This window comes from Balaenoptera borealis, assembly GCF_965194805.1.
Source record: "Balaenoptera borealis genome assembly, chromosome: 6".
NCBI classification, from domain to species: Eukaryota; Metazoa; Chordata; class Mammalia; order Artiodactyla; family Balaenopteridae; genus Balaenoptera; species Balaenoptera borealis.
In genome coordinates this window covers 89,824,791-89,836,971 of record NC_138863.1, presented here as the reverse complement: position 1 = coordinate 89,836,971, position 12,181 = coordinate 89,824,791, and the positions used below count along the sequence as shown (strand labels likewise).

General features: G+C 32.7%; 1 protein-coding gene across 1 annotated transcript in view; it reads right to left on the bottom strand.

Moving 5' to 3' along the window:
• The window catches only part of LRP1B (LDL receptor related protein 1B), a 1,905,856-nt gene that overhangs the window by 16,575 nt on the left and 1,877,100 nt on the right, over positions 1-12,181 (bottom strand). The window contains exons 88-90 of the mRNA XM_082395829.1: positions 10,655-10,731; positions 2,793-2,883; positions 1,714-1,858 (exon numbers count right to left, since the gene is read on the bottom strand). Of these exons, the coding sequence (XP_082251955.1) occupies positions 1,714-1,858; positions 2,793-2,883; positions 10,655-10,731 (313 nt within the window). The remainder of the gene's footprint in view (positions 1-1,713; positions 1,859-2,792; positions 2,884-10,654; positions 10,732-12,181) is intronic.

Below are 12,181 nucleotides of genomic sequence, written 5' to 3'. Positions count from 1 at the left end.
TTGCTTTGGTGTGGCTACCTGCTTTTCAAAATCGTCTATACCTATAAATGTATTTTCTGCAGTTACTTCTTAGGCAACAATTCATATTTACATTTCAAACATCAGGAGTCAGCTAGAATCAGCCATCCAAGTCACATTTAGTGTAATTTTGGTCAATCAGTCAGAAAATTAGTAAATAAATATTTACTGAATGTTATTTGCTAAATACATTAAAAATATATTTGAGGGGCACTGAAGCATAGTTTTATCTTCCTAGAGTAAATATTTTAAAAATTAAATGGAATATTAAAAAGCTAGTCCCTTTAAGTATCCAAAATAGGCTTAGTTCTATCACTAGAAATAAAATGATGGGGAAAATGAGAACTCTCCTGCTCATAAAAAGTGTATAAGGTATAGCCTCATCAGTTCATGTTATATTTACAGACACTGTATTTTATTCCTAAGAAAAATTCATAGAATATGAGAAGTCTACTATTTAAGATGTCTTTCTCCTTTATAAATTATCAAATGACATGCACAGTATGTTTAGCTTTTCAATTTCAAGTACAAAACACTGAAACTTAGGTTACCAGGGTGTATTTCACAAACAACTTCAAATGTAAGAGTTAGTAACTGAATTAATAATTTAGAGTAACTAAAAAATTATTTCTAATGAGGAAAAAAAGTATACAATATCTTCTGATAGGGTAAAAACTTATCTATGCAATAATGATTGATTTCTTTTCATAGAAATGAATACTTCTTCAGTTTCAGACCACCAATTTTAGGCTTAGAAAGTCTGGCCGTGGATTCAGAACTAGATTGAATATATGGGACCTATTCAGTTTCTTTGGGAACAGTTGTTGCTATGAGTGCAAAGCCATGTGATCGTTGTGATTATTTAATATTATGGTGCATTTTGGACAAAATACCTTTAATATATCAGAATATAAATAACCATTTAATGAATGAACAAATAAGCTAAGAAAAATCATACCATCCTAGCAAATTGATGCTCTTAATTCATTAATTCAATTGATGCTCTTAAAATATTCTATAATTATCATGAAAAATATTCCGATTATACAGTGAAGGGAATCTTTGCAAGTTTATCTAGATAGTTGTATCATTTATCTATTTCTTATGAAAGCTTCCAAACTGAGCATTCAGTAATATGAACTAATAGAAACTAAAAAAAGACTGTGGATTTTTAGGCTATATATATCAATGGTATGTCTCAAATCAATAAGAAGGATATTATAATAGGTAGAAAAATATTGTTTAAAAGTGATTTGATTACAAACAAATCCAAGGACACAGCTTAGTGGACTCTTCAATAAAACATTATTGGAAATAAAGTACTTATTTTGGCAATGAAATACTGTACTCTTTTTGTTATTAAAAATAAATCAGTAATTTTACACTAGGCTGTATATTTAGATGTGCCAGCACCTCAACACATTTGAATAAGATATTATTTTAAATAAGCTATGTTTATAAACTAACTGAATGAATAAATACTATTTTCCAAAACACGTTACATTAACTTCATGCTTCAGGTGAATGCAGTCCGTAATTTTATTTTTTCTTTAGAAGAGACTATAAAATTCAATGCATCCTAAAGTTCTTTAATCTAACTTCAGATAAAAGAAATAATGATGAAATTCAGAACCATTTTATAGAGAAATGACTCAAGAATGTTAGTGCTCACGGTCCATCATCTTAACACTTTACCTTCGCTGGATCTACCATAAAGCCAGGATCTAAAAGACCTCCGTCGCTGTGATCATGATCCACCTCGTACATGTTGTAAGATGGATTGCCAATTTCTACGTTTATTCCTCCATTGATAATAGGTTGTCTTCTTATAGTTTTTGTCCTAGAATAAGTGATCATTGTGTGAGTTGTCTAAATATCACAGTGTGGTGCATGAAACTGTCGTATTTGTAGATTTAATGACATTTTAATATAACTGATGGAACATTCTTAAATAAAATACACTGAAAATAAATGACATTTATTGATTCACAGAGGAACAAAAACTCTGAATGTAATACATGATTTTCCCAAATTATTTAGATTTAACAATAAAAAATGCACTTGGAACATATTCCTTGTAAATAGCTAATACCACATTAGTTGAAACTGAATATTCACTAATCGATTGCCCTTTAAAGTTCTACTTTTTCCCTTTCGTTCCTGAAAAACGTCTATAAAAAAACAGTGATAAATTTTCCATCCTCAAGTCATGTGGCTAAAATCCTCTTTTACATAATTCAAAAACTGACTCACAAACTCTAGCTTCCAGATAATAACCCCACAGACAACTCACTCCTTATAGATCTTTTGACTGCATATTCATATAAGTTGAAATAATGATACTTCCAGTAATATATAAAATCAACAAATATGTACTTTGTGAATAAAATGCACAATTTGTGACATACAATACATAGTCATTATCATTTTATTGACATTACTAATCTTACACATTAATATTATAAAATGCTCTTTAGAGGCCCTTGCTGTTCCAAGGAAAAACTACCACAAATGTAAAATTCTATTGAATGTTTAATAACTCCCTTGTTATTTTTGTTGGAATATGCAAATGCAGCCATTCCATCAATATAACATAAGGGAAAGGTTATCTAAATTATAATCACTTAAAATGAAGTAGAGGGATAAAATGGTTCAAAAAACATAGAATTCTGCAGTTGGAATATGTAAATCATACTTTAAGAAATTTTCTTAAGTCAGTTTCTGTAACTATTTGTGTAATTTATTTACTGTTGGTCTAGGACATTGCATCTTACCTTCTTTTTCTTTTACAGAGCACTAAACCAATTACCAAGGTGGTTATCAAAGTCACCAGGAGGACGAGAGGCACAATGATGGCTATGCTTCCTGAAAAAGAAATGAATGAATAGATGAACACGTAAATAAAATGAAGACAAGATTGATATAACTGAACACTTTATTACACCAAATCATTTGACAATTGACATAATAAAAATAAAGCTTAGGCCAAATGTCTATATTCCTAGTTCATAACTACATTACTGGAAAATCACTTTCTTATTAATAATACTTGATCTGCTGGAAATGTTTCTTTAGATATCTTTCATTTATATGTTACAGTTAAATACCTTGAGGTTAGAAATACTGACTTCTTTGTCAGTCTGACTCTGATTCTCACCAGACACATTTATTTGCAATGATGTAAGTAAAGAAACTGTGACTGAACACACATTTCCACAATTTCTCTGGCCATATTTCCACCCTTAGTTTTTTTCCTTTAGCTATAAGTACTCCCTGGCCATGAGTACATGTGGCAAGTTAGATGGCAACCTGGTAAAACAAAAGGGGCAACAGTTTTGGATTTGGATGGACATAGGCTTAAATATCAGTTTCACCACTTACCTGAAGTGAGACCTTGGAAAAGTTATTTGAAATTTGAGGCTCATGCCCTTTACCCGTTAAAATAGAGACATGAAGACCTACCACATAGGGCTCTTAGCTTGATTCAACAAAATAGGGGGACAAAGTGGATTCTCTTTCTCAAATTCCAGTTCCAGAATAGTTTCAGCAAACCACATTTAAGTGTTTGGCTTATGTTGTAAATGTCCACTTTCCTTCTTTATAAGAATGATCTTAGGTTGTATCACTCATCTTCAAAATGGAATAACAGAACTATGGAATAGATTTTCAATAGTGGGTCTTAGTTTTTATGCATCTGAGCATAAGGGAGAAGTAAAACGGAGGAGAACCTCTGCCCTGCCCTCCATTTCTAGGTTGGCAATAAGAGCAATCTTTTTTTTCTAAAGAAGAAGGAGACAATACCCTTTTACTGATGATGCGATCCACAGTAAGATACACCTAGGGCCATATGTCACTTATGCAGGAAGAAAACTGAATGCAAGGGCTGCCTAATAACAGGAGAGTATTAAGAAGCTCTATCAAGTACCTAAATCTCATGTTTCCAACAGACAAATATCTAGTGCCCATAAGACAAAGTCTTTGCCTATTTGGAATAAGTATCTCATTGATTCTGTCAAGTCAGCTTAATCACTGGCTAAACTGAGAAACAAAGCAACACTCAAACTAATTGAAATTTAATGTGAGGATCTTGAAGGGTTCAGGAATGAAACGTTAAGAGTTATTAAATATATGAATTTTCCTCTGCATATACACGTACATGTAAAATACTGTGGTAGAAATAATGGTAGTATTAAGCATGATAAGCAGCTGCTTAGGGAATTTAAAGTAGAAATATAGATCAGTTTTAACAGCTCTGGCCACAGATATCTGTGTGAGGTAGTACGTATTGCAGATCACTTACCAAAATACCAAAAAGTCTTTATTAAGGAAATGTCATATATAAGATAATCTTTCAATTTGGAACTTCAAAAATAACTTGACTAAAATAACCAAATAACTCTCTTCCATGCAAGAAAAAATATGGCTTGCCTTCTTTAGTCAGTTTCTGAAATGTAAACCTCATTTTATTTTTTTCATGCTGTTACCAGCACTATACGATTTAGTGAGTTTGATATTACATTACCTCCTTGGTTTTGGGAAAGTGAACTTTATATGAATGTGTAATTTATTAGTAATTAATGTAAGTGGAGAATCTGGCACCTTGGATAGTAATTAACATTTGTTCACAAATTTTAAATACCAGTGAACAGCTTGATTTCTTCATAAACTGACTTCAACTGATTGATCACAACTTTATAAATATCCTCACTTCATCATTTATATTTTTTTCTGCTAAAATTTGTGGTAAATTTGTAGGTTTAAAATATATACCAATACTACTTTTAAGGTATATAAAGTTACTTTCCCCTCAAAGCAATTATAAATTATTTAGAATATTAGATTTTATTTGTTCTACATAGTTTCTTTTATTCTTATTAGGTAGAAATGCTGTTAATTATGCATGCTAGAAAACAAAGAACTTTGTTTTTCTTTTTCTTTTTCCCATGACAGATGGCAGTTCCAATCCCTTACATTACAGCCCTCTGTTTAAGAGCCTAGCATTCTTATATGTTTATATAACCTATCAAGCAAGGTAACTGCAATAATGCTCAGTATAGCCAATAAATAATGCAGGGTGGCAATTTGGCAAGTTTTTCTTTATTTTTTGTAAATTAGTTTATATTCATGGAAACAAGTAGCAACTATATATATTTTTAGAATATTTTTAGAATATAGTATAGATATTTATCAAAATAAGTATTTTTTCCAAGCAGTATATACAGCAGTAAATATCATATTGTAACATATAACAATCAAGATCTATTGTAGGTGATATTTTTAATAGTATATTTTTGGTGGACTGTTCTAAACAGATTAAAAAAAAAAAAGCACACTCTGAAATTGTTATTGGGTGGAGGGGAAATCTCAACAAACTTCTCACAGAAAATAGAGCCAGTCTTTCTTTGCCACATTGTTCTGTAGCCTCATTTTATATATAATGCTTTTCCATGTGAAAGAAGAACTGTATTATCAAATTGTTATATTGAGGAGACCCCTTCAATGGGAGAGGCAGTACAGCATCACAGTTGAGATAATAGATTCTGGAGGCAGGCTACCTCTGTTCAAATCTCACCTTACTAGCAACATGAGCTTGGGCCAATTTATATTCTTTGAGTTTACACATTTATAAAATGAGTGTTATCATTAATATATACATCATAGTAATGTAAATAGAATTGTGTCTATTACACAGAAGGTGCTAATACATGTTTATTAACTAATTCAAAATACATATTGCCATATGACTCTGTGCATGCCTCTATTTTGCACTTTTCACCATATATTGTAGAGATCAGTTTATTTGTAACTTGAGGGCATAAGCTATCTATCTTTGTTTTGCAGATAGCACAGTGCCTAGGATATCATAGGGACTATACATTCAGGTCTCACTTAGCAGATATATTTTTAAGTGTTGCTATATTCCACACACTCAACATTTACTCTACTTTGCACTGGGGATAGAAATGTCCCTCCTCTCATCTTGTTTGACGTATATTAGAAGATGACAAACACATGGGTTTATTTAGCACAGTGGTAAGCACTACCCTAGTGAAAGTATGTATTAATAGCTCTGAAAACATAGAGGAGTAGAATCCGACTAGATCTGGGATAGAGGAGGAGGACTGGTATGCCTTTGAGACCTGAGGGATGAGTTCCATGAAAGAGAATGCAGGTTGAGTGGAGGAGGAGATACTGAATTAATCTAGGGAGAGAAATATGAAAACCTGGAGGAGAAAAGATCAAGGAACAACAGTCTGAATGGAGAGTAGAGCGGAGGGTGGTAGAAGGAGATGTGGCTGTAGAAGAAAGCAAAGGGGATGTTAGGAAGGGCTGTGTAAGCTACAGAAATGAGCCGCGAATTTGTGCTATTAAAAAACAAGATGATGTTGAAGGAAATTTAGGAAGTCATATCTAAGGACTATATTGTCTAACTTAACTTAATAAAGAAGGAAGGTTAAGAGTGACACTTAAGTGTTGCTTGGATAACCAGGTAGATTTTGCAGCTATGTGTATAGACAGGAAGGCAAAACAAGGTGTATAAAAATGGCTGGTTGAGTGGGAGAAGGGGATGAGATGATTTTGGGAAACACGGAGCTTCAGATTCCTGTAGTATACAGATATAGATATATAGATATAGACAGAGATGACATCGATATGGATACAGCAATTGTGCAGTGGGATATGTGTCTCAGCCTCAGAAGAGAAACCAGGATTGAGGACAGAAATTTGGGAGTGATTAACGAAGAGTTGAAAACCGAGATCAAGGAATTATGGATTGCCAAGGAGAATATATGTAGTGGTATGTGGAAAATGAGTTAACTAGAAGAGATAAAAAAATAAGTATCTCACAAAGAAGACAGAGTTGTTTCAAGAGGTTGGGAGGGACACCAGAAGAGTTTACTATCATGAAAGTTAAAGAAAGAATTTTTTGTTTATTGAAGTTATAGTAGAAAAATATAAGCATAAATTATATCATTACAATTGACCTCTTTTGACTTGCTGCTATATATTCTGCTCTTAAGTTTATGTTTACATATATGTATGAATGTGAGTGTGTGTCTCTCTCTCTATATATAGTGATTTGGATGATGTTTCTTAGGCATTTTGATAAACTTATTTTAAAAATCATAAAGAACATATCACGTTCCAAACTTAGCAAAGATTATCCTTGCAGTGATCTTTGAGAGGCTGCTTATCATCTTGGTCATGTATAATCAACCTCACTTTGTACTACTCTCACTCTTGTCCTCTTGGTGCCAGTACACTGATTTTCTTTCAATCCCTTGAACATGTTTAGCTCTTTCCTACTCCAGCGTTCTTGTATCTGCTGTTTCTTTTGTTTGAAATACGCTTAGCGTCTCCTCCCCTTTTTAATCACTCAAGTCTGAGCTTAAGTATCACCATCTCAGAGAAATCACTCCTGACCTCAGTTCTCCCCTAACATTCTCTGTTTCTGTGTCTCCTTTACTTCCTTCACAGATCCAATCAAGACTCATAATTATTTTCTGTTTACATATTTGCTTGCTTTCTTGTTTAACAGTTTTTTTATCCCTCTGGCACCTCAGTTTCATGAGAAGAGGCACTGACTGACTATCTTATTCACTGATTCATCCCTGGGATCTAGACATTACTTGACACTTAGTAGAGGCTCAATAAATACTTGCTTTTGGATAATTAGGACAGAGGCATTATTTTGTTGCATTTTTCTCTATATATTTGCAATTTATAATTATATTTATAATTCCTTGGTATAACATAATTAATTTTTTTTCTGTTTTAAAACATGATGGTATAAAAGACATGAGGATGAAGTAGGAAAATAGAAGATATGAATAACCCCCTAACAGATATCACATTTCTGTTGTCACTACAGTAAAATACAGCATCATTACATTACTGCCCCACAAATGCTGAGTATATTTTTATCCTCCTTAATTTTAGCAGATATGAATAGCATAATCCAAACATTGAGCATCCACTCCCTTAAAACTTTAGGTAAATCTAAAACAGGAGTATAAAATAAATATTTAATCATCCTTAGTTTAAAAGTCTTCCAAATAACTTCAGAAAAGTTTCTGCTTTTTCAAGTGGAAACTAAACAGAAAGCTCTAGAATAATAGAGCCACTTAATTCCACAGGCAGGCTGATCTTTAGATACTTTAAACTGCAAGGGCCAGAGAACATCAGTATGACTACTCAGAGATGATTAAGAAAGCTGTTCATCAATTAGAAAGGTAAATCTTGTGCCAGTTGATAGCAGTTAGGCTGAGACAGGCAGTATATTCTTGATTGTGCCAAGGTCCAATGATTATGGAATGCTTCACTGTAAGTGGAAATGCAGATTTGAAAACACATTCCTATAGTATCCATCTTTCTTATTGAACAGATGACTTCTGCCCAAGTTCGGGGAACATTTGACAACCATTCAAAACCACTGGAGTTTACCTGAGAAAATAAAAATAGCCCTCTACCTTAGGAAGGATCAGTTTAACTACCTTTTCTCTCCTTTCAGAGTTACTGAGGCAAGTTTCTCTAAGCGCAAATGTCTGATGATAAGTACCTTTTAACAGAGTCATTATGTGGTCAACTTTGCTCAAATCTGAGATAATTTGACATTTGCATAGCTAATAGCCCTTTCAATGTGCGTTGATACTTCCATTAAATGTAATGACTTTAAATCAGTGATGGAAGAAAGAGCACAAAAATCTTTGGAAAAAGGGTTACAACTACTTGCAACCCCTCCTTCCATCTGATAGTTCCTATTTTAGAACTGTTGTATGTAATTAGAGGCATTTTTCTTATAAGGGAGCTTGTTGCCAATGCAAATGGTTGGCAACATCACCTTTCAATAAATACATCTGGCACACCCCTCCTCAAAATCATCTTCGAAACACGAAACTTTCCCTTATAGATGGACCTTATATATAAATTGAAAATTCAATTGACATTCTACTCTGTTTCCTTCTTTCAGAAAATTTTATCAATATTTAAAATTGTTTTGATTCTCTAAAAGACTAAGTTTTTAATTTATCTTAGATAATTGAGAAATTATCATAAAAGAAAGCCTAAAGTACCCTGACTTCATTAATTCTCAACTTATTACTTCAGTATGTTCTACAGGTTGGTAACTCAAATGCATTTTTTCATTACAAAAATGCTCTTAATGATGGTTGAGTCTTATAACTGGTTCACAAAATCATATAAATTAGTATTCCTCCAGAATTGTTAGTACCAATGTCAGTATGATCCTGGAAGAGAGAGAAGAGAGTATTTTTTTTTCTTTTGCTCTTCTTTTGCAATATCAAGTTAGGCAAGGTATATTTTTCCACATCTCCTATATTTTATGAACCAATTCCTCAAATCCTAGTGCCCTATTCCTACAACTATGTGTCCATAGCTTTGCTACAGTCTTCTACCTTCCCTTCCTAAAGACAACACGCAAATTCTAAGGTAACACCATATGCTCCATGACCAGAATCACGTATCTCACTTTTCCAAATGCAAAGACTCGTTTCTAAGGTTATTTATTCTATACCTATTTGCCATTTTTCAAAGATGGTCATCCTTACTAGCCCAAGTTAATCTCTAAATGGTGGAACTTTAGACAATGTCACTTGAAGAATTTCAAGCAATGATAAATTATTTGGGGACAGGCACAACAAACAAGTAGATCAGCAAACACTGGGCGCCTACGTCTAAGGTACAAAAATCATATACTTTTGATTTTGATAATGTCTTTCTTTTTTCACAAATTCCACAGTATATTTTTTGTTTCTTTTCATGTATGCTCTCTCACCAGCAGTGAAAGACTAGAGAGAAATTGCTAAGTAAGCGTTCATAAATCAGAGGTATTATTTTTTTCTCTTCAAGAATATATTTACCCACTTGATAGTTATTCCAGATTTCGCAAAATTTTTCCACTCATTAGCGATAATATGTGTGAATCGGGAAACTTTATGTAAGACTTTTGTTGTGAAAATCTTTATAAAATCATTTAAAATTGTTGGAACACACACACATAGACACAAAATACTGACGTAGATAAATTTTCATATCAGGGACCTGTCCTAAGACTACAGCTACACACACAAAAAAACTTGTAAAATGTTGCTATATTTTAATATACTTCAAAACCAGTACTTCAAAGATAAGGAAGCAATGAATCAACTATGATCCTTATTAAATATTGCTTGTTAACATACTTCCTCACTTTGAGACTAACCAAGTTTGTTTTTCCACAACACACTGAATGCACTTCAAGAAAAATACACTCTAATTAAAACATGAAATTACTTTTCTTCCCCAAGTATTCTCACATCCATTGTGATATTTGCAGCCTTTGCAGCTGACGCACATTTCCGAAGAAAAGCTTAAGCTAGGTTTACAGATGTGTGTTCTGAAAACTGCCGATGTTTAAGATGAACCCTCACAGCCTAAAAGAGCACATAATGCTGGATCCTGTCACCAGGTGAGAGCTCAGTGCTTCTTCTTTCAAAAAACATATGGATTGCAGATCTCTTGCAAAATTCCATAAAGGAGATTTTCCAAGACTCAATGCCCACAATAACGGTATAAAAAGAAAACAATGCTTTCTATACTATGTGGAACACCTAAGATATTAATCTGAGAAACTTACTTGTGCTGATATGATCAGACTTGCTGCTCTTTGGGGCCGGCCTCTCACATTGTGTGCCTGACCAGTTGGTGGAGCATCTAGAAAGATAAAAACAAAACAAAACAAAATCAGTGAGTAACAAAACCCACAAGTCTGCTAATGTAGTGATTTAACCAAATGAAATGAAGGAAGAGCCTGCTATCACAGATGCATGAATTTTAGATAGAGATTTCTGCTAATTTCCTGCATATTGTCAGTATGCTGAGGGTAACCTCAATTGGACTTCACTTGTTAAAATACTTTTTAAAATTTAAGTTTATAGTCATTTTTCTTTATTCTATGTTAAACTTAAAATTGGCATATTTTATAACAAAACTGAAATTTTAATTAAGAGTTGAGATTAATTTGAGAGGTACTGAAAATTATGCCACTATAAAGATTGAGTTTACCTGTCAAGCAAATCCTTCTATACTAAGTTTCTGTGATTTATTTTTTCTGGTTCTAACAACCAAACAGCAAATGGTCATATGTCTCATAGTTCAAACTGGACAATTTTTACTCTTTTAATCAGAGATAGGGAAATATAGTGCTTTCCCATTTAAGATCATACTTCTATTCCCATGAAATCAAGACAATATGTCCAAGTTTTCATTCGGAGAAGTTGTCTTTCCCATATAGGAACCATAACATTATGATGGGAAGTCTCGCAGAGGATTAAAATAATAGATTTGATTAAAATTCTTCATTTAAACATAAATCACAACCATATAATTAGCTGATTGTATCAAAATAAATTCTGGAATGGTTTTAGCTATGTTTGAACAATGTCTGCTGGCTAACACAAGATGCCTCCATGCATCTGTCAAAGGAAATCCATAGAGAAACAATTTAATTGGCTTCAGTTCTTATTTAAAATGACTGTCAAATACCACCATATCACGAATAGTTGTACACAGTAAAAGAACAGCTTCCAGAACTATTCCAAGTAGATATCTTTGGGCATGGTGGCCAAACTAAATAACTGCCATTTCTGGGTCTCTTCCAATTCTGTCATAGCCAATTCAAATAGCTGAAGCTGTTTTGGAACTAGGCTTCTATGATGCCATGTGAATTATTTGTGGTATTTGTGAAGACAGTATCGGGTGTCCTAACACAAGGGCAAAATCTCATAAAATCATCATATTGACAAACTCAAATTACAAAAACAAAAATTTGTTTCATAAAAGCATACATTAACTTCAGAATAATTGACAGTAATGTTACTATTCAAGAATATAGTTATTTGATTAATAATGATATTATAAAACTATGAGTATGGAGCATGATTTCAATGAAAATTAATATCATTATATTATTATTAAGTCATCACTCATGCATTATCCTGATTTTTTATTTAGATCTTTTATAAAAAGCTTACATATATATTTTCTATACATCACATTTATTATATACCATACTACAAGTAAATCATTAAGATAGGTAAATAAATTTTAAGGCCAGGATTATGACCCTGTCTGTATTACTGAAGTGAGGTAATGAAATGAACAT